This window comes from Oreochromis niloticus, linkage group LG9 (assembly GCF_001858045.2).
Source record: "Oreochromis niloticus isolate F11D_XX linkage group LG9, O_niloticus_UMD_NMBU, whole genome shotgun sequence".
Taxonomy (NCBI): Eukaryota; Metazoa; Chordata; class Actinopteri; order Cichliformes; family Cichlidae; genus Oreochromis; species Oreochromis niloticus.
The window spans coordinates 17,218,459-17,239,781 of NC_031974.2; the positions used below are offsets into that span (position 1 = coordinate 17,218,459).

The 21,323-nt window shown below is 40.2% G+C and overlaps 2 protein-coding genes across 5 annotated transcripts; one reads left to right on the forward strand and one right to left on the reverse strand.

Annotated features, from left to right (window-relative positions):
- Positions 1-23: 23 nt before the first annotated feature.
- On the reverse strand, positions 24-9,307 carry u2surp (U2 snRNP-associated SURP domain containing). Of its 4 annotated transcripts, none has more exons than XM_005448904.2 (26): positions 9,170-9,307; positions 8,284-8,382; positions 8,061-8,175; positions 7,792-7,916; positions 7,642-7,712; positions 7,413-7,501; positions 7,235-7,270; positions 7,042-7,124; positions 6,703-6,868; positions 6,384-6,595; positions 5,983-6,026; positions 4,250-4,354; positions 4,086-4,152; positions 3,814-3,977; positions 3,024-3,186; positions 2,833-2,912; positions 2,642-2,729; positions 2,390-2,527; positions 2,075-2,264; positions 1,884-1,964; positions 1,721-1,772; positions 1,475-1,619; positions 1,257-1,367; positions 998-1,125; positions 677-862; positions 24-513 (listed from the first exon to the last, which is right to left on the reverse strand). In XM_005448904.2, exons 1-26 carry the CDS (start codon positions 9,212-9,214, stop codon positions 375-377), a joined length of 2,922 nt encoding a protein of 973 aa, XP_005448961.1. In that variant the 5' UTR covers positions 9,215-9,307; the 3' UTR covers positions 24-374. The 4 variants fall into 4 exon arrangements, with proteins under 4 accessions (XP_005448961.1, XP_005448960.1, XP_005448962.1 ...); XM_005448903.2 differs by having other exon boundaries at positions 677-886; XM_005448905.2 differs by lacking the exon at positions 7,235-7,270 and having other exon boundaries at positions 677-886.
- Positions 9,308-10,142: 835 nt separating this feature from the next.
- On the forward strand, positions 10,143-21,228 carry pcolce2b (procollagen C-endopeptidase enhancer 2b). The gene is made up of 9 exons (XM_003439213.5): positions 10,143-10,730; positions 11,012-11,120; positions 11,500-11,755; positions 12,720-12,844; positions 13,667-13,803; positions 13,904-14,067; positions 15,017-15,100; positions 17,856-18,023; positions 18,389-21,228. Exons 1-9 carry the CDS (start codon positions 10,597-10,599, stop codon positions 18,517-18,519), a joined length of 1,308 nt encoding a protein of 435 aa, XP_003439261.2. The 5' UTR covers positions 10,143-10,596; the 3' UTR covers positions 18,520-21,228.
- The last annotated feature ends 95 nt before the right edge of the window (positions 21,229-21,323 follow it).

Consider the following 21,323-nt stretch of genomic DNA (forward strand, 5'->3'; position numbering starts at 1 on the left):
TTTAAAAAAAAAAAAATCACTTGTTTATTAGGAATTATTTTTAATGTGAACTACAAAAACAGAAAATGACAGCATGAATAAGACTATTGTCGTCACACTCTTTACAGGTGTGGTCTACCACATGGATGAATTCCATTTGGAGGTGATGGGGAATCAGGAAACACAAGCACGTTATTTTATTTTTTTACAATATAAAACAGCAGTGGCGCCATCTATTCGGTACACCAGATGGAAACCCATGCAAAACCCTCCACACTTCATTGTCCTCACTTTAACATCAGGGCAGAAATCTTCAGCTGCCAAATCAGTCAATTTTTATACAACATGGCGCAGAGAATAGGAGGGAGGAATTGGGGAAGAAAAAAAAAAAGATGTCAGTGTTTACTCTTCTTTGACTTTTTGTGAGATCGATGTGGAGATCTTGATTTGGAGCGGGATTTCTTAGCTGATTTCTTGGGTGTCCTGGAGCGCGACCTCCTGGATCGTTTGGGCGTGCGAGGTGATGACGGGGATCTAAATAAGAAAAGGGGGGAAAGGAAAAAAAAAAAAAGAGGAATACCCAGAAAACAATTATCCAACTTGCTGAATATTCAGGTGCAACCCTACATATGTAGCACTTAAAGCACTAAGAGTATGTATGGTAAAATGTTATTAGGAGCGCTTAACACCATCTTACCTCTTGGATGACTTTTTGTTGCTGGATCGAGGAGAGTCTTTATGAGAAGAACGTGAGGATGTGTCTTTAGAGTATGATCGGTCGGAGCGCTCCGATCTTTCTGACCGCTCTGAACGAGGTGAGGACGACCGGCCTCGTCTGCTGCTGCTCCGCGTTGGGCTCGGTGACCCACTGTGACGCCGCTTCCTATCAACCGGAGGGGACAAATTTCTGTCACACAGGAAATTAAATAAATCCAGTGTTCCATGAATGGAAAAAAAAACAACCTAGATCCACACTTTGAATCACTGAAAGCACGCAGCAACTAAACAAGTGTCTGACCTCTCCTTTCTGGTTGGTGTGTCCTCCTTCTCTTTTTCCTTCTTTAACTCTTTCAACCGTGCCTCAGCTTTCTCCTTCTCTTTCTTTTCCTTCTCTTTTTCCCGCTCCAGTTTTTCTTTTTCTTTTTCCTAAAGGGACCAAAAAAAATCTCTTGTTAGGTTTTTATTTTTCATGGCATGTAACATTATAAACCAGTAATAAATGATCAAAAGTGTGCATTTTCCATTCAAACTTTAAGCACACCTGATCCAATACACACCTTTTGTAGTAGTTTGTCCCTATAATGTTCCACCTGCTCCTGAATACTCTGACCAGGCTTCTTAGGTCTTTTCCCAGACTCCAGCTCATCCTGGAACTTCATGACTTTAACCTGTGTGGAGAAATACAAACAACAAATGAAGCACAATGATCCAAATAATCAGCCTATTGTCGTATACTGCCATGTGCAGTCTGAGGTCTGTGGTATTTGTAAAGTACCTCTATCTCTCTGAGCTTAGAGCGCTTCTCCTCGTTCATTTCAGACATCTTTGACTTAAAGTCAGAGTCATCTCTGATCGGGTTGGAATAGCTCTGATTATCTTCTGAGCGAGGGCTTCTGTCCTCATCACTGTCTGCATCATCCCTTTAGAGGTGAACACAATTTATTTTTTTAAACAAAGGTGTGCCAAGGCATTCACAAAACATCAAACTCAAAAGACGAACACAAAAAACCCCCAAACTTACTTTTTTGCTTCTTCTGGCTGCTCAAATATCTCCCACTTGGAGGTTGTCACAGCTGAGGAGCAAACAAAGGCAATTATATGAGCCAAGTAATTGCAAAACCCTCACGCCAGCTATGATAACATGATGTAGGTAACAACTAATCTGACACTTTAAAAGGCCTCACCTTGAGATTCTAACTCTGCCTCATCGACTGCTTCCCATTTCGATGGTGCTACCTTGAAGGGAGCATCCTTGGACTGATCCACTATATTAACCCAGAAAAAAAAAAAAAAAAAAAAAAGAACTGAGTCACTGGGAAATTGATGGATCCAACAGCTCTTGGAAACATGCTTTGTTATTGTATGCACTACTCACAAGGTATTCCATCTAAGTCTTCTTCCATGGACTTGATAGGAACTCCATCTAGGTCATCCAGAGGGGCTCCATCGATTGGTGCCCCATCAATGGGAACTGAGTCAATGGGCACTCCATCTACGTCCTCCAGTGGAGTACCATCTACATAATCCCCGATAGGAGCCCCATCAATGTCATCTGCTGGCTCAGGCTGATACAAATGTAGAGGAAAAAGAAAACATGGAAATTTAGTAGCAGGATGGTAAATTTTCAAAGCAATATTAATAAAATAACTTTAATGGTACTGCAAAGACTAAATAATAAAGCCTCACTTACCTCCACAACAAGGCTTACAGGCTCCTTCTCCACAGCGAGGTTTACTAGACCAAGGAAGATGTTCTGCAGCTTGATAAGAAAAGGGTCAGGGTACACAGCCCAGTCCTCCCATGCCCGGAAACATGACATTACCCGTTGCTAGCACACACACACACACACACAAAAGAATCAGGACAAAAAGAGCTGAGTAACCTGGATGTTTAGCTATATAAATTATCAAGGCTGTGAAGTTTACTTAACAAGACTTGGTACCTTGAAGTTCTCAGACTGAAGGTGACCTTGTATTGTTTTGTAAGTTGCGTTTAGGTCAGCGAAAATCTGGCAGAGTTTTGTCTCAAAGCTATTAAGAACAAGGAAAGAGCAATTTATTTTCTGGGAAAAAATGGAGTGACTAAGTGAAATTGGTGATAATATGGTTCAAGTATACAAACGAAATAACTTACTATTTTCTGTAGTAAGATGCATTGGCTACTTTGGCAGAAGAGTTATACAGCACATCAGACACTAGATACAACCGTGCAATCTGAAACACATCAAAGAGCAAACAGGAGTTTATGATTCTGGAAGGGTTTTCGGGTAATTTTATAAACATGTTGTTATCAAAGTCTTTCTCTTCTTTTGATCAATGTCTTGCCTTCTTGGGTAAAGGGGTCTTTAGGATGGAGAGGGACTCTGTGATACACTCCACAATTTCTTCAGCAGCTTCAGCATGGCTGAGACAGAACAGCATGGCCTCTGCAATATCTGCCCTCCTGGGAGTCAAACCACGCAGCATCTCCTCTAGTTTGTCCCGCTCCCTGTGGAGATGGAGGACAGTGAGGACGGAGTGCATTTAACCCAAACGATGTCTGCACTACTGTACTTGTCATATCTGTCACAATAATAAAATAAAAGCCAGGACCAAAATAAATTGAAGCTTCATTTGCGTGGCCGCTTTTTTTTTTTTTTTTAAATACACCTAAAATTTTAACAATAAAAGTCAGTGTTAAGAAAAAAGTGTTTCTGTCCACTGAAACTGTAGGGCTCCAGAGGGGGTATGTTGGGGTAGGTCTGGGTTTTCAATTGTAAAGCACAAGTTTATTCCATTACAGTTTACAATTCAGGTTCTCACTTTGTGTTTTTACATTTACTTTCATGTTAGATTAGCAAAACTGTAGCAGTATGAGTGCACGCGTGAGCTGTGAGTTGATGGTAAAATTAACGGATATGCAGAGAAACTCCACTATCCTGCTGATTTCTAAATACTGAGTCACTACTCAGCAAAGTATTAACAGTTGTAACAACACTCAAGCAGGTGGGAACATCAACAAAGCCAATTAGAAATCAAAGCATGACTCCAGTGTTCTTTCAAATAAAGACCTCAGAACTTCTGCAGTTTAGCAAATATAGCATAGATGTAACAGAATATAAACAAATATTCTTACTCTTCTTTTAAGCAGCCTTTCTTATTGGCCTCCTCTTCATCTTCCTCCTCCTCACCGTCATCATAAGGACCATGGAGGTATGGATTAAGAGGAGGCGGGCGCCACAAAGAGCCGTTTTTAAACATCCTAAAGTCATCTGTTCGCCATTTGGCTGGTGATTCACCCTGAGGAAGTAATAAATCACAGTGAACACATTGATAAAAAGAAGAAACTCAGTGGAATGGCTAGTTCCCCCTGAAATTTGGCAACTTTTTTCAAGATAGAAAACTAACCTGCAGTATGGAGTACAGCTTCCATCGGTAGTATACATGTGCTGGGCTCTGGTTCTCAAATAAAAACCTGTCATAAAAAGACATACACAACCTTTATAACTCAGCACATAAAGAATTTTAGCTAACAGAATAACACTACATTTCTATTGTGCAGCTAAGCTCACCTGTACATGGGATTGTTGATCTCTCTGTTCATGATCATGGCTTCAAACATTGGTCCTTCACGCACCACAAACTCGATCATTCGATGGATGAGAGAGAGCAAATTCCTACAAGAAAAACACAGTTAAAGCAAACGGATTCAGACTGGACGGACTCTTGAACACTACTAAAACCTCCCAATTAAAGATTAATTTATTCTTGGTGGTCTGACACACTCAACAGGCTGACTAGGCAAAGACAATTTATGTCACACAAAGAAATGCTGCAAGCCATAAATGCAGCTGTATTGAGCTATACCTGAATAGTAAACTTCTACTGTGATATTATATACTTGGCACAGAATGATGCCTAAATCATTCTAAAATCTTACCACAATACCCATTTATTATTTACTATGGCGACGGTTTAAATGACGGGGAATATGAGACAACAGATGACTGTCAGAGTGCGTCACATGACCAGGAATAAATTAACCATCACTGTGGCTACACCTCTGGGCCTACATATAACATCAATGAATACACGCAAAAAATAAAAATAAAAAATATGTATATAAAAACATTTTGTGACAGTACGACATTCATGTCAATTAAAAAAAACAACAAAAAAAAAAAAGGAAAAGAAAAGCTTTTTTTTATTACGTCTACAAAGGTCATGCCTGTGTTCTTTGAGGCTACAGTGCAACAGCTTTTAATTACATTGCACTGCTCGGAACCTTCATATAAAATATCTCTAAGTTCAAATTTCACAATGTGGGGATGAGTGAAATTGGGAACAACAGGAGCGAGACATTGACAAGACGCCGTACTAACAGGAATATTTGTCAGTACAGTGCCTTTCAATTCCCACTCTTTCCTTCTAATGTAACGTGAAAAAGCAGTACATGATCTTTGGCCTAAAACGGGTTATCTACTAGTGGAGTTGGTACCGACTTAAAACTGTGCAAATGGGATCGTTAGAAGTTCTTCTGTGATAATTTGTAGAGGAAATAAATTGTGCAGGCTGCATACAATTAGCCTAAAGTGGCCAACAAGACAAAGGATGTCTTTCATTTGACAACACAAATCACATTTACTTGTATTGGAGCCGATCGTACCAATGACGGGGTAAAATTCTGTATACTTTCCCAATCCATCCCATGATGCTTTTCAGGTCCCTCGCTGCTGCAGACAGTTCAACTTGTGCTGCTCACCAAGGCCAATGTCAAAGGTCATATATAGACTAATGATGGCAGGTTTGGATTTGTCAGCAGGAGCTAAATTTACTGAGCTCCTCATAGTGACAGAGGCCAAGGGGGGAGACGGTCTGAGTGAGCAATGGTCAGAGAACAGGTTTTCACAACTACGGATCTAGAATCAGCAGATCATGTATGTAGCAGAGTACAACATCACTAAAGTTGAGAAACACGATTTAATGTCTATGTATGGAGTGGTACTGTGAAAGTAATGATCTTTTTCTCTAAACAGCATAGTTATTAAGATCTATAATGATGTTTGGCTACACATGTAAAGAAAATATGAATGATGGAGGGATGTGAAACAAACTTCAGTCTGTATTATTCTAGGTACTAGTATGAAGACGCCGTGCAGCTGCCTCAACCATTGCTCATCCACACTGACCAGCCCCCTGTAGCATGCAGTGATCAAATGATCAAACTTTTTAGTTTCATTATGGGATGTTTTTTTTTTTTTCTAAGTTTGTACACCAATTTAAAAAAAAAAAGAAAAACATGTACCTTTCTGTTGGGATAACCACTTTGACTATGGCTTGCGACAGAGTCTGTATATGAAGTCACATCAGATAATAAACATAGAATGTGAGTATTGTTACAAAGGCAACAGGTGAAAAATATAAAAAATGCATTTAAAAAGTGCAAAAAGACAATAACTTTCCTTTCCTGCTGTCAGTTTTACTAGTGGCCAAACAACCCTGATACTTTACCATAGTAACACCTCTTTGTAACACTGAGCATTTTGCACACATTGACATTTGATAATGACACTTTCTTACACACAACAACTAATTCAAAATCTAAATCCTGTACTGACTGCTTATTATGACTAACATCTTACCACCACAATTAACAAAACATTGCCATATCCCATGAGAAAATCCTAGGCTGACGTATTGAATTACCTTGTCGAACTCCTCCTTGTTTTTAGGTGGAGGAAGCAGAGGAGCATTGGGGTTCTTTAGCCTCTCTCGGGGCTGTGCGTTGAATGGGAGGCCAGAGGGAGGCGGGGGGAGTGTATGCTCCATCATAGAAGGAGGGATATAGATGGGATGGGGGGGAATGGGCACACCTTTTCCCCATCCTAATTTCATCTCAAAGTTCATTATCATCTTTCCTGTTATGGGAGTAAATGTGCATTTAATTTTACCACGCACATGTGAACTGGAAAGAAGATAAAAGGATGTAATATATCAACTTAATAAAAGAATTGGAGATTTGTACCATTTAGGTTTTTGAGTGCTCGCTCTGCATCCCTCCTGTTCATGAAAGCCACAAAGCCACAGTTCCTCTCCCGAGCCCTTTCCTCATCTGTCCTCGGCCACATGATTTTCACACTTGCCAGTGGGCCATACCGGCCAAACTCTTGGCACAGCATCTCTTCGTTCATCTATGAAGTAATAAGAGTGATACAAATTGAGAAACACAGACATTGCATAAATATTTCCCACTTGGAATTAAGGGCATATTTAGCAAATTTCTAAGGAATAGCAACATGCTCAAGCCCCTCCTTTTATGGCATGCTTTACATTACTTCCACTTCATGCATGTGGAGATACAAACCTGTGGATTGATGTTTCCAAGGTACAAGTTAGTAGTGGATGGATCTCCAACGTCATGGGAACCTGGTGCACAGTCATCCAAAACTGCAGACACAGAGAAGAGAAAAGAATTTCCTGCTGCTGTCTGACAGGTCCAACATTATTTTCTTAGCAAGATGAAGGTATTCACGGTCACTATATTAAGTCAAAATTACCACTGGACGGACGGTTTCTTCGTGAAGAACCATCCGCTAAAAGAAGCAGAAAAGCAGTATAAATTTTGTTTCAGGGGTAGATGTGGACAAAGGGACAGAGGGTGGCGTAAGGCAGGAAAGGGCCCTGTCAGGCCAAGTTAGTGCACGTAAGGCAGTCATGTGACTTAAAAACACTTACAGGAGCGTCTTCCATCTGTCCCGGATAGCGGTTCGAAGCGACTAACACGTCCTTTCATCTTGTGTCTTTCATCTCTCTCTTCCTGTATTCTACAAGACACAGACACATATCACAGCTGATTATAATCTGTGTTTAATATATTACAACTTTAATAACCACACCACAAGTCTTAGGAACATCTAATATCCACCACTAAAATCTTTTAACACCTTTCTGTGTTAAAACTTACTGTTTAAGTTCTTCTTTGAAGAGCTCCAAATTACTCTTCTTCTTTTCCTTTTCACTGCTCTTCTTTAAGCCCTACAATGAGAAAACCAGGTAAGTGTTATTCAATGCAAAAGTTAGACAAGATGTTCTCATTCTCAGAAACAGTACTTACATGCCGTTTGTCTAATGCTAAAAATTGTGGTGGGGTTTCCAAAGGCAGGATGCTTTTTGGTTGGTTCTCAAAACGTGACTTGGGCTTGTACAACTTTCCTCTCTTGTCATCAGCAGCTGCTTCCTCTGCAAGGAGAAAAAATCTTTTAGTTTTCGCCCTCCAATCACATTACCATTTCAGTTTCCGAAGTCAAAAGGTTTGGTGAGCTGTTCTTTAACATTTGCATATTTTGCAATCAGTTTCAGAAATATATAATGCAAAACGTATACCTTTCGTTGCATTTGCAATGCCACCACGGACAAAAGCTTTGACTTTTCCCTCCCCTCCTCCTTCAAAAGCAGCAAGAAACTCCTCATAAATTTCAGCTGCCGCTCGTTCATCTTCCTGAATACACACAGGCACACAAAGGTGTCAAAGTAAATAAATCATATAAATCTCTGACAGCTATTATTCATGCAGAGAAAACTGTCCAAAAAGATAATCCATACTTACTTTTTTCTTTATTTCATCTTGTTCCTTTTTGCTGAGGGTTCTCTTTGCCACTGCCATCTTGCCAATGCTGAAAGACTTCAGTTTGCTCTCAAGCAGCGCCTGTACATGTCAACAAAGTATGGTTGTTTTCACCAGGTATTTAATAAGCACACATTACGACTATTTAATAACTGGATGGTAAACAACCACGACTTGTTCAAGTAATGTTGAGTCCTGCTATCATTATTATTATTATTATTATTTAATATGCCTATCAATTATCACGTAAACAGGTAACTTCAGCGCGGTCTGTAGCCGCTGGTTTATAAAGTCGGCTGTATTAAATGGGCGCCTGCAACCGTTACTCAGACATTTAACACTAATTATTTAAGTATAATACATTACACATTTACGACCAAGCTGCAGCTGGAGACCAGGAAAGATTAAGAAATTAGCTAAATTAACAGGAGGCCTAAGAAGTCGCCTTTTGGTGCAGCGCCACGGACTGAATGCATTACGCTAAACGGCGAATGACGGTTAGGCCCCAGCTCCCAAATGCTTAATTTACTATTTCCACACTGAAATATACAACCACTGTACGTCATCCTGAAGACAATGAATGTGTAAAGCTTGTGATTTGCGAACAAGTTTATTCCTGTGATAACTGCTTCCATTAATCCAGTTTATGGTCGCCAACACATTAGCTTAGCTTAGCTAAAACCAGCCAGTGTGGCTGCGGCGCCTCAGTTAGCTGTAGCGCGGCAGTGTTAGCAGACACTGTTGCGCACACTCCCTGTTGTGGTCTTTTACAGCAAACAGTTGGTGCTGTTCAAGCACAAGATTATTCGCACAGTTCCCATTACAACAGGTGCAAATGAGCTAAAACAACTACAAACTATAAGTTTACCTTAGCGCTAGCTTTCTGAGAGCCACCAGGCGTTCGGTCCGCCATCTTTTGTGGAACTGAAATGAATCGATCGCCGAGCTGATGATAGTGGCAACTATGAAACTCCAGGCGTCGCAATCAATCACAGAATCACCGATGCTTCTCTCCTCTCTTCTTTCAGTTTCTCAAGCGCGACACCAGGATTCAAAATGCTACCATGTATTAAAACTATAAATATGTATAAATTAATAAAATTAATACCCGATCTATTACACCGATCAACAGAGATAATGAATTGGCACCGAAATACTTTGAAAGAGAAAAATTAACTAGGTCGACAGGCAGCTCTAACTCTCATTTTTTTCTGTTGTTTTTTTTTCTTTTTTCAATAGAAAATGTATTTGCTGCTCTAAGTGACTTCAATCTCACTCTATCCTTTTTGTTTGTTTGTTTGTTTGTTTGTTTGTTTTTGTCCCCACTGAAAATTCCGATGTGAATGGTGTGTATATGCCATAACCAGCATGCATGTTCCGTATAACTCAAACTGCAGACTCAGACTAAGATATCAGGGTAAATAAACAAAGAATGAAGGAACGTGTATTCATTTAACAGGTGTTGGTCAGTGTCCAAACACTAAACGTGTCCCAAACACGTTTAGTGTTAGTGTTAGTCTTTTTCTTATTTAAATATTAATTTTTGAATTAACTGAAAATAAAATGAGCATCCATGACATTTAAAAATAATGACATGGACTGAGCATTTCAAGAAATGCAAATGGACAAATAGGTAACATGTAAAATAGAAATAATAATTATATAATCAAATAAACAACATAATATGATGGAGAGAACAGCACATTTTTGAATTGGAATTTGAGTGATAATAAAATTGCTTACACCATAGTTTGTCCAGCAGGTGGTGCTCTCTTTCAATCCTCAGATGACCCCTTTGCTGTGCACAACTCTAACAAGCTGCCATATTTTATGTAATTGTATTTTGTATTTCAGTTTATAGACATATATAAAATATAAAATAAAAAAACTTAAGAGTGGAGAACCGAACACAACACAAGTTGCCTCATTCACCTTTAGGCACATGCTGTTATTTGAAGTCAGAAATATACACGTTGATCGGAATGTGAAACCATGCATAGATAACTTCTGGAGTCAAGTTTATTCATGCCATCTCCGTCAAGGTTTTTCGTTTTCAAGCAAACTAATGCAAGACCCCACTCCCTCCCCTCCCAGCGCGTCTTTAACCCCCCCTGAGGGAAAAAAAAAAAAAAAAGAAAGAAAAAAAAAGAAGAAGAAATGTGCACCCTGCGCCCCGTCCCTCCTACCACGCAGAACAAACGCTATATTCATCTGCTTGCTTGAGTTTTCCGTTGCTGAAACTCCTTACAGGAGCTCCTGGGTACTTTTCCCCTCCGTTTTAGCCTGTTGAACACAATGCCATTCATGCCACGGGGCGAAAACAGGCGAAGCTCCTGCTCCGTTTTCCCAACAATGTGGAGAACATGCAGTATTTTTTGCGCATGGACTGTACTGTTCTTGACAGAAGTCTGTGCGCAGTCCCAGCAGAGGTACTTCTTTATTTACTTTTTACCCCAAACTCAAATTTTCTTGAAAGATTTATTAGATTAAAAAAGTGTTAAGGATCCCATTTAGCTCTTTGAAAATCACCGTCAGATGACTGGAGTTAGAAGAATATTGTGCAGTATGGGCTGCCTCGGGACATGTGGCGCATTGGCGAGGAACTGAATGCACTGGATCCAATGGATATTATCAACTTTGTTTTTAAATTTTGCTTTAATGCACCGTTATTATTTTTATTTATATGTATAGAAAATATCTTTCTCCTCAGACCAATCTTTACATGTGGCGGAAACATCACAGAAGAGTCCGGAGTAATCGGGAGCCAGGGGTACCCAGGAGTTTACCCTCCAAATACCAAATGTGTGTGGAGAATCACAGTGAGTCCAGTTGTTTTTTTCATTCATAGAATATGATGACAGTGATAAAGCATTGTTCATTTAAAAGAAACCTACAGTATGACAATCTTTGGCTTAGTCCAAACTCCTAATTTCCTTCTAAAAATAGTTAACCACAGCCGCAGTTAGCTTAGGGCAATCTTTGCTGAGTGACTCTGTGATGTTTCTGTACTTTACAGCAGTGAAGCTGATGATTAGGTTGGAAAAACGGCATAACCTGGGTTAAAATGCACAATTAGGTTAAAAGGTTTGAGAGTATTAAAGTAATTTAGTATTTGCTGAAAGGTCTATGCTCATTTGTTTGTTATGCCATTTAATAATAATAATGATTTAACTAAACATTCTCCAACTCCCCACCCAGGTCCCGGAGGGGAAGGTGGTGGTACTGTCATTCCGCTTCATTGATCTGGAGAACGACAACCTGTGTCGCTATGATTATGTGGATGTCTACAGCGGCCATGTCAATGGACAGAGACTGGGTCGCTTCTGTGGGACGTTCAAGCCAGGAGCCCTTGTTTCCACAGGCAACAAGATGCTCCTGCAGATGGTATCCGATGCCAACACTGCTGGGAGTGGCTTCCTGGCTGTTTTCTCTGCTGCCCATTCACATGAGCGAGGTAAGAAAACATGGGAAGAAGAAGAAGCTTGTGCATGCTTCCTCTTAACACAGTTGTCTTAGTCAAAGGTGCCAAGTTTGCAAGGATAGCAGAACATCTTGCTGCTATCCAAGCATGTAATGCAGAAATATGTGGAGCTTCTGTAATGTTACTAGTAAGAAGTAAATGTTACCTTGTTTGTATGCAGACAACCAGTAAAGCAACAGGATGTATCCGATCGTGTAGTGCTCAGTAAGAGCAGGTCTGTGGGCTAAAAGTCCATGTGGACAAAAAGAACGCTGCGTTTTAACTCTTCTCGCACTGTGATGTGGAATTTCTCATGTTTTTTGGCTATTGTGCTGCAAAGCAAAGGTCAGAAATATCACTTAGAGCCTTTAGCCTTTTCCTCACTGGGCCATCTACTGTTTTTAGAATTTTAATGTCTGGTTTTCTGTACCGTGGGAGCTGACAGCTGTAGTGGACAGTGTCAATTAACCAGTCGGCCAGGCTCTTACACGCTGGCAGAGAGACTGTTGCTATCCTGTCTTTAAACATGGTTAAAACTCTGCTGCATCACATGTCACCCATTTATAAAGATTTGTTTTCTTCAGTTTGCTAAATGTATTTTTTTACATGCTGGAAAGGCAGAATCAGTTAAAGTATGTGTTATAGGGAAAGCGTGTTTTTAAGCGATGTGATCCTTTGAGAGTTATTGTTTGTTTTGAACTGATGTTCCTCTGATGGCAGTTATTTTTAAACCCACAGATGACTAATGACAGACTTGCTTTTTATGGTGTTCATAATGACAAAAAGGCAGTGAGAGCCCTTAGACGCAGTTAATAACATGAGCACATTACTGACTCACCATTGTAGCCTTTAAAAGATTGCTAAATAGCATTCATTATTTCATTCAAGCAATAACAGGAGCAGTATTTAGCTAATTAATTGTGTAATCCTAGCACTAACTTCAGTCATTTCTCCTCAGGGGACCAGTACTGTGGAGGCAGGCTGCTTAAGCCCTCTGGGACTTTCAAAACACCCAACTGGCCTGAGAAGGACTACCCAGCTGGAGTGACCTGCTCCTGGCATATAGTAGCACCAAAGAACCAGGTCATACATTTAATTTTTTACTTTAAAAAAAAATGAGTAAATGCAAATGTTTCTTTCTGAATAACTGGCCTCAAATGAGCTGAAATTCCGGGAGATTGTGCAAACGTTTTGAGTCACTCCTAATTTCTTTGTGTTTTGCTTCCAAGGAGACACCCTGTCTTGCAATTTTTTAAAGTGGCATTTAGCAATACTTCTTCAGGCTTTCTGGAGGGTTTTCAAAGGCTTTCTTTGAACATTGGCTGCTTTTTCACTCATTTTCAGGCCAGTCCTTGTACCTGAGCATTTTCAGGGGACTGTCTTTGTTTGTTTGTTTGTTTGTTTGCTTATTATGCCACTTAACACATATCTGTGAACCATTCAAATATAAAAAAAAAAAGAGACTCCCTTAGTCAAATCTATGAAAAAATGCCAAAGATCTCACAGTTTGACAGGCAGAAAATAGTATTTTTGTAACAACAGAGTGATTCCCAATGAGTTTTTAGGGGAATACACACCATGTCATATCTTGACATGGTGTGTACCAGATAAACAAAGTTTTATAAATAAATGAAGATACAGAAGTTTTTCATCTAGTCTTTTTCCGTGCACGTTTTCCCTCTATATCAATGATGAGTCAATGCCAGTGGCGGAATAACACTCTATTGAAATAAAACATTACAAGTTACCTGAGCCGTTCTTTTAAGAAATCTTAGTAAGTAAAAGGTGGAGTATATCTTTTCAAAAATGACAGCATACACTTTAGTCAGATGGTGCACCCTAGGGCCTGTTATAAGCTTTTGCTAGAAAAAAGAGGATTACTTTGTAACTTGTCTTCTGCTGCAGATTATTGAGGTGAAGTTCGAGAAGTTCGATGTGGAACGAGACAACTACTGCCGCTACGACCACGTCTCCATTTTCAACGGGCCGGAAATAAACGATGCGAAGAGGATTGGCAAATACTGCGGAGACAGCCCCCCAGCGTAGGTGATTTCTGTCATGCTGTAGATTTCATTTTCACTAAACCATCGCGTGATTTCATCTCAGTTCATCCTCAGTCTGCTTTCCCGTGCTGCTCTGCAGGCCGGTGTTGTCGGAGGGGAATCAGCTCCTAATCCAGTTCCTGTCAGATCTCAGCCTGACTGCCGACGGCTTCATTGGGCACTACAAGTTCAGACCAAAGAAATTCCCCACCACAACAGTACTGCCTACAACTACCACACAGCCAGTCACCACCAGGCCAATACGTAGGTAGCAGCTTATATTCAATAGAAACCATTAAAAAACATCTAACATCCATAGACTTCTAATATCTGCATTAGCCGATTTGACTGTATTTGCTTTGTGCTGCTGGATTCTTTGATAACATCTGGGATTTTATATCCTTCTTTCAACTTGAGAAGGATCTGAAATCTGCTTCCAATAGCAAACGTAGGCAAGAGAAGGAAAGAGCGAGGTGCTTAAGTAGTAGTACAGTGTGCTGCTTGTGGCCATGCATTCTGCTACTGTCCCCACACATGTGGCTCACATAAGAGCAAATGCTCTGCTCACATAAAATAGATTATAGCAGTCAGCCAGTGAGTCAATAGAACATACTGGAAAGTGTTGTCCAATTACAGATGCAGCCAAGCACATGTTGTAACACAGCATATGCTAAAACTATGTGTTATGCTCATAAGACTTTTCTCTTGTGTAAACCGTACATAACACAAGGGGTGGGCGTGTGTCTGCACCTGCAATCACAGCTCATTTTCATAGTCAGACTCGCATTCCCACACATTGTTGTTTTTTTCCCTCATTCAGGCTAGGTTATTTTGGCACCCCCCCCGCTATGATATCAAGCTGTGTCACTGCTTTCTGGTTGGCTTATCTCCCCCCCTCACCCGACTTTTCCCTCCACAGTAAGAAAAATATTTGCACAGTCACATTGTATTTTCTTCAAGCCTCAGTTCTTTCCTTTATGGATTCCCTTCTATCTTTAACTTCAAAAACAGACGTTCCCTCGCCACATAATCTAGCTATTGTCTGTGATACTGACAGCCATCCATCTGCAGAGACACTTGTGTTACCAAGAATACTCAGTAAATAGGCTGCAGCAGAAGCAGATGGCAACATAACTTACATGCCCACGTCACTGGCGGGCAAAATTACAGAGGCTGATTTTTTTTGTGTGTGTTTCTTTTTCTCTCTGTGCAGCTCTGAAGTACTCTGTTGCCCTGTGCCGGCAGAAATGCAAAAGACGAGGAACGCTTGAGAGCAATTACTGCTCCAGCGATTTTGGTGAGAACATAAAAGCTTACTGTAACTTATCAAAAACCACATTAAGCCATAGTCACTGATACATTCCAGCCATTTTTGTATCATATAACATATCTGCTTTTGCAGATACTAATCCTAAACAGCTTGAATTGCAGATACTCTGAAGATATATATGAGCAGACCCCATGCTGACAGCCAAAACCCCCCTTAAGTAGCAGTTTATAGTCCTGATTATGTTGCTATCTTTGCTCTGTGATTTTTTTTCCCTTACACATCTCAAAGACTTCCTTGATAGCCTCTCAGGAAGTGAATGACTGCATACAGTAGGGCACGGTTACCTGTAGTCTAAACACACACTCATACTCAGCCGCTGACTGTAGGCAAAGTGGCAATAAATGAAGGTGTTTATTCAGGCTCGGCAATCTGACACATGCGGTTTGTGGCGAGGAAAAGGGGGAAAAAAGGAAAGACGAGTGATGTGGCGGTGAATGCAGAAAAAGTCGCTTTTACGTGATCGGCGCATCTCAATGAAACGGGGAGACGAGACATGACAAGCTGAAAATAGCTGGTCTAATCAGCGCTCGTAACTGCTGGTATTTTAAAATAATCAAATTATGTGGCATCTACACATTAAATCATCAAACGCAGCTCGTGTAACAGTAGCAACAGATATAATAGCAGGACTAAAACAGGCAGTCCTCTGGCTAATTTCATCCCTGTCAGGAAATGAAACAGGCGGCATGTGAAGTCCAGACGCATTGGTACCATCAGGTTAAAGAATCCTGTTCATGCTGAATGAGCCGTGCCTCCTTCTCCACTCCACCAGCTCCAGTATCACTCAGCTGTCACTGCTAAACGTCACTTCTCCACCAGTCATGGAAACAAACGGCAAAACTGTATGTTTTCTTTTGTTCTCATGGAGAGCTGGTCAGTCTAAACAGGAAATGGCTGAAACTTCACCCCGCACACTGGCCGCATTATTTAAGCAGAATCAGACAGGAAAATAAACCTGGAACAAAGTAGCAAAGTATCTTTGCTCTGAGCAGTTAAACTGTCAAATGATCGTTTTCTGTCGAGTGACCTCGATTTCTTTCTGTCTGTGTGACAATAATGATTTCCCACGTTTACTTTCCTCTTGTTTTTTAGAGCTGGAATTCTTTGATGTTGTATTAAAGGGAGCTTTTACCTCATAGATGGATAAGGAAGCTTTAAAAAAAGGTCACAAGGGTGTAGCGCTCACAGCCTGAAAGGAAATGTATAGAGTCTATGCTGTTAATCCACAGTGACATTTTTAAGGACAGGCTGCACTTCAAAGAAAGGGAGTTGAGATGTAACACGCACATATTGTTCACAGCTCTCTCAGATCATTAATAATAACTATGGGAAACAGATTTCCTCCGTGACAGCAGTTTCTGTGTTGGAAGCATCCCTGTGCAACATTTCTGTGTTACATTTCTAAATCGACTCGTCATCTGAAACGTGGACATCTATTTAACTGACTCCACAAGATCAGTCTTCCAGTTTTGCATTTTTATTCATAGAATCTAGAATTAAAACCTTACTGCTTTTCCAGTTAAGCTGCAGTTTTCCCCATGTTTAAGATTTAGTTTAAGAAATACAAATGAGGACAAAATTATTAGCATTACTATGAAAAGTAAAGTATTTTTAACCCTCAGTCGTAAAAGGCCTATGGGGTATTGTCGATACATAAGATTGTGAATGTGAGGATGAGGGGCTAGTACTGGCAGTTGCCATAATTTATTAACAGAGGAAGGGATGTTCAACATAGCATTTCTGAACATTGTGGTTTTCTTTAGAAAGCATAAATTATTTCTTTTTGAACACAATAATTTAATTAATTCATAAAAAACAAAACCCAAACATTTCTAGGGTCAGTGTTATTATACAAACAGACTTTTTTATTGAGCCTTTTACTTTGTAATGCTTAAAACTTGTACAATCAAGTTAAAACCGAGGGTTATCTTCCAATTTACATAGAGTATATAAACCTCAGCAAGGGTTTGAGCGATCGCTGGAGAAAGCGTGATGCCAAAAACAAAAGATATCACTTTAGACTTGAGAAAAAGAATTGTTGAGGCTTACTAAGCAGGAGGTGGATATACAAAGTCATCACAGCGTTTCCAAGTGTCAAAATATGGCAATGAGAAGTATTATCAAGAATTTCAAAGAGAGCCACAGAGTACAGAACAATGTTGGCAGAAGTAGGAAGTGAAAAATATCAAAGAATCTGGAAAGAAAAATAGTGAGAGATGTGCCTAAAGACCTCAGAACAAATGCCAAGACAAAGCAAGACCAGCAAAGTTGGATATTGTAGTCTGCACAGGAATGGACTGCAAGGTTGGAGGCCAAGAAAAACTCCACTTTTGCAGAAGCTTTTAAACCAATTCAATTCAATTTTAAGGAATCAATCACAACAACAGTTGCCTTTACATTGCAAGGTAAACCATACAATAGTGCAGAGAAAACAGTGAGAACCCCAACAATCAGATGACCCCCTATGAGCAAACACTTTGGCAACAGTGGGAAAGAAAAACTCCTTTTAAACAGGAAGAAACCCCCGTTTGGGGGTGAGGAGAAGAGGTACTGTAGCACTTGCGGGAGCCATTGCAGTTGTAGTTTTCTGTACAAGAAAATGTATCTGTGGATTTTATATGTATGTATTCTGTCTGTATAGGCTTTTTTGGGGAGTTATATACAATATTTTTCCAAGAAATGTTTCATGTAATTTTTCATCTGCCTTTTGTGTTTAATACAGTGATAACTGGAACTGTTATTACCGCGGTGATTAGAGGTGGAAGTATGCATGCCACTGTCTCTATTATCAACGTGTACAAAGAAGGCAACCTGGCAATCCAGCAGGCAGGAAAGACAATGAGCACCAAGATCGTTATCCTGTGCAAAAAGTGCCCAGTTATCAGAAGAGGTGAGTGTACAGCGTACAGATGAAATTAATTTTTCTCAGTGTCCTCGATATAATTTTATTCCCGGTGATTATCTGCAATATGATAATCACTGTATAGATTCTGGTTGACTGTTCTGAATAACTTATGACTCTGAGTTTGCCTCCTGTGATGCACTGTCACTCTCAGTTGAATGAAAGGCGTTAGGTGAGCGGCAGAACTCACTGTCCAAACAGTCAATTCAACTCTAAGTACTGTAAGTTTATATGTATGCATATAAACATATAGTATACAGACCTGCTGTGGGCAGATTCTCACATTTTGGCCTCCCTGAATGTCTCTGCCGTTCTGCCACTGCATTCAGGTTTTTTTTGTGTGACCTCACTAGGCTTGAACTACATCTTCATGGGCCAGGTGGACGAGGAGGGCCGCGGAAAGATCGCCCCGCACCACTTTGTTATGGCGTTTAAGACAAAGAACCAAAAAGGACTCAACGTTTTGAAAAACAAGCAGTGCTGAGTTCCGGTAGCTCTGGTGACCTTCTGTTAACTGGTCTGCCTGAGGCTCAGCTGTGGATGGAAATTATTACGTGAAAAAACAAAAGCAATCTCCTTCTCAAGAACACAAACTAAGGATATGAAAACAAATCTGAATGTGTTTGCGGAGCTGCCGCTGCAAATCATGGAAACTACATGGTTTATTCAGTCGATGGAAACTTTGTGTGTTCAGTCATTTTCCTGTCCAGTCACGGTAAAAAGAAAGTACATCCTCTGTCACTATTTATATTTTATGTGTTAGGATAATAAATACATTTAAAAAATGTAATCAAATTTATTTATTTAGCAAAAACCAAGTCAAAAGGTAGAAGCCACTTGTAGAACAGCCAAGCTCAGTAGGTTAGTATGATTCAATAGCTTTAAGAACCTATTTTAGCAGCAATAACTAGACTTTTCAGTCTCACATCCTTCCAGGTGAATTCTTAAGGTCCTCTCCAGCACTGGACTTTGATTGGACCACTGTAGCACCTTGATTCTTTTCTTTTTCAGCAATTCTGTTGTAGATTTGCTGGAATGTTTGGGATCATTGTCCTGTTCCAAGTTTAGTGAAAACCAAACACAGCATATAAGCATGAAGACCTCATACAGGCTGCCGAGTACCGTAGTGGAGGGGTGATGATCACAGGACCTGGACACTGTGCAGTCACTGAGCTCACCATGAACTCTCTATACAAAAGGATGACCAGTTTCAGCCCAGCATTAGCTGTCAGAGAGATGGCCTCACATTTGACTGTAGAATATTTTGGGATACAAAGGAGCTTTGATATGCTGTGTGTGGTTTTTGACAAACGTGAGACTGTGGATTATGACCAAACACTCACTTTGGTTTCATGTGTCCAAAGCACATTGTTCCAGAAATCTCGTGGTTTGTTCAGATATAGCTTTCCAAACCTAAGCCATGCTGCCAAGTACTTTGGATGAGAGGAGGCTTTTGCCTTGCAACCCTTCCAGATAAGCCACACTTGTTCGGTCTCTTTCTAACTGTGCTACCATCCAGTTTTACATTTAACGTGTTTACTGAGGCCTGTAGAGTCTGAGATGTAGCGGCCTGACCTTGAAGTGAATTAGCTGGGATGTCCACTCCTGGGAAGATTGGCACCTGGGAATATTTTTAATGACTGCATAGAACAGGGGTGTCAAACACAAGGCCTGCGGGCCAGAATTGGCCTGGAAAGATTCCAATCTGGCCCACTGGACGGCTTTGGAAACAAACACACACACAAACATCCATCCCTGCCGTAGAGCGATGGACTTCATATCTTTTGGGCTCTCAGCAACAGTTTCTTCTCTAAGATCATCGCTGATGTCTTTCCTCTTCGGCATTGTGTTAACACACAGCTGAAGACACCAGACAATAAAAACTGCCACAACTTGCGTGTCACATAGGTGCTCACACATGACGATCAGTTAATCGAATGCATCGATTAGCAGCTGCTTACTCCTCATTGGCCTCTTAACTCACATGTAAGCAGTAAGGGTATACATACTGCTTCTGCATTTAAGGCTTAGTTTTTGTGTAATATGTCATGTTTTGTAGTTCATCTGAAGCTGTATTTATCTGATTTTGAGCCCTGCTAAGGAGCAGATGGTTTTTTTATTATGTCCTGATACATAAAACCTTAGAATTGAAAGTGAGTGTACTTTCTTTTTGTTTGTTTTTCTTTCTCTCTCTCTCTTTTTTTTTTTTTACCATGACTGTAAATTGGATGGTTACAGAACAAACAAGACAGGGAGAAATTCCCATCTGTCTTCAGTTAAAAAGAACAGTCAGTCTGTTTTGTGTCCTCAGACTAATCAGCAACAAAAATGACTCGAGGTTTTCACCTCTGGTCTCAGACCGTTCTCTGCCTCGTCACATTCATGTCATGATTCTAGCGCAGAATTAAACTGACCCCAGTCACCGGTGTCTGAAATAGGCAGAACACCAATTTATTATAATGTTTCATAAGATAAACATTATTCATATTTTAAAAATTCAGTGTGCACATCTGTTCTGGCATTCCATAGTGGCCTTTTTCCTCAGAGTATTCCAAATTCTGCCTTTCAGTTTTCCCCTTTGAGGCTCTTGAATACAATGTGAATAAAGGATGGGGTTGATGCATTAAATAAAGATGTCAGTCTGCCGGACCAGTCATTAATTTAACAAGCTCGCGTAATATCCACAGGGGGGGTTTGTTGGAGCTATTTGTCGTAGCTTTAATGATGGTTTAGCACCTGCCATTAAATTCCCAAGTTCGGTTTTAATGGGCAGGTTTGGAAGTTTTAATTGTGGTGATTTAATGTGCAATATTTAATACACGCAATATTCTTTCAGTTCTTCTGGTTTCACGTTAACCAAGCGAGGAGCTTATTGGCTGAAGCTTTTTTCTCGAGACTGTTTATGGATTCGGGCATCATCGTCATTATGCTATTTTCTTAGTGTCTTTTTTTAGAAGCAAAGGTATGAAATGAAAACTATTTTCTTATGGAAAAAACTTTAATGATATTATTTATATTTTATTGTTGTCATCTGTCCAAATAAAACGCTTTCACCACTTTAGATTGTTTCTCTTTTTGTGTAAGACTTTTCACCTGGGAGAATGCCACATAATATCTGGTCTGTTTAGAGCAGTCGAGGCAAACACCCTCTGCTAAGCATGAGAATGGTGTTTGTAGGGGACTCTCACGTGGAGCGGACAGCTCGGGGATTGGCTGAATAGTTTTCTTGCTTTCAGACCTGTTGTAGCCAAAACAAAAAAAAAGCTATGAAATCTCCAGGCCAATGTT

Bases quoted from the DNA above. Each gene is read 5' to 3' on its own strand.
- pcolce2b (XM_003439213.5), top strand. From the start codon at position 10,597: ATGCCATTCATGCCACGGGGCGAAAACAGGCGAAGCTCCTGCTCCGTT. The intron at 11,121-11,499 runs GTGAGTCCAGTT...CTCCCCACCCAG, and splicing joins AATGTGTGTGGAGAATCACA to GTCCCGGAGGGGAAGGTGGT. The intron at 11,756-12,719 runs GTAAGAAAACAT...ATTTCTCCTCAG, and splicing joins TGCCCATTCACATGAGCGAG to GGGACCAGTACTGTGGAGGC.
- u2surp (XM_005448903.2), bottom strand. From the start codon at position 9,214: ATGGCGGACCGAACGCCTGGTGGCTCTCAGAAAGCTAGCGCTAAG. The intron at 2,528-2,641 runs GTACCAAGTCTT...TGTGTGTGCTAG, and splicing joins TTCAGTCTGAGAACTTCAAG to CAACGGGTAATGTCATGTTT. The intron at 2,265-2,389 runs GTAAGTGAGGCT...CATTTGTATCAG, and splicing joins CTGTAAGCCTTGTTGTGGAG to CCTGAGCCAGCAGATGACAT.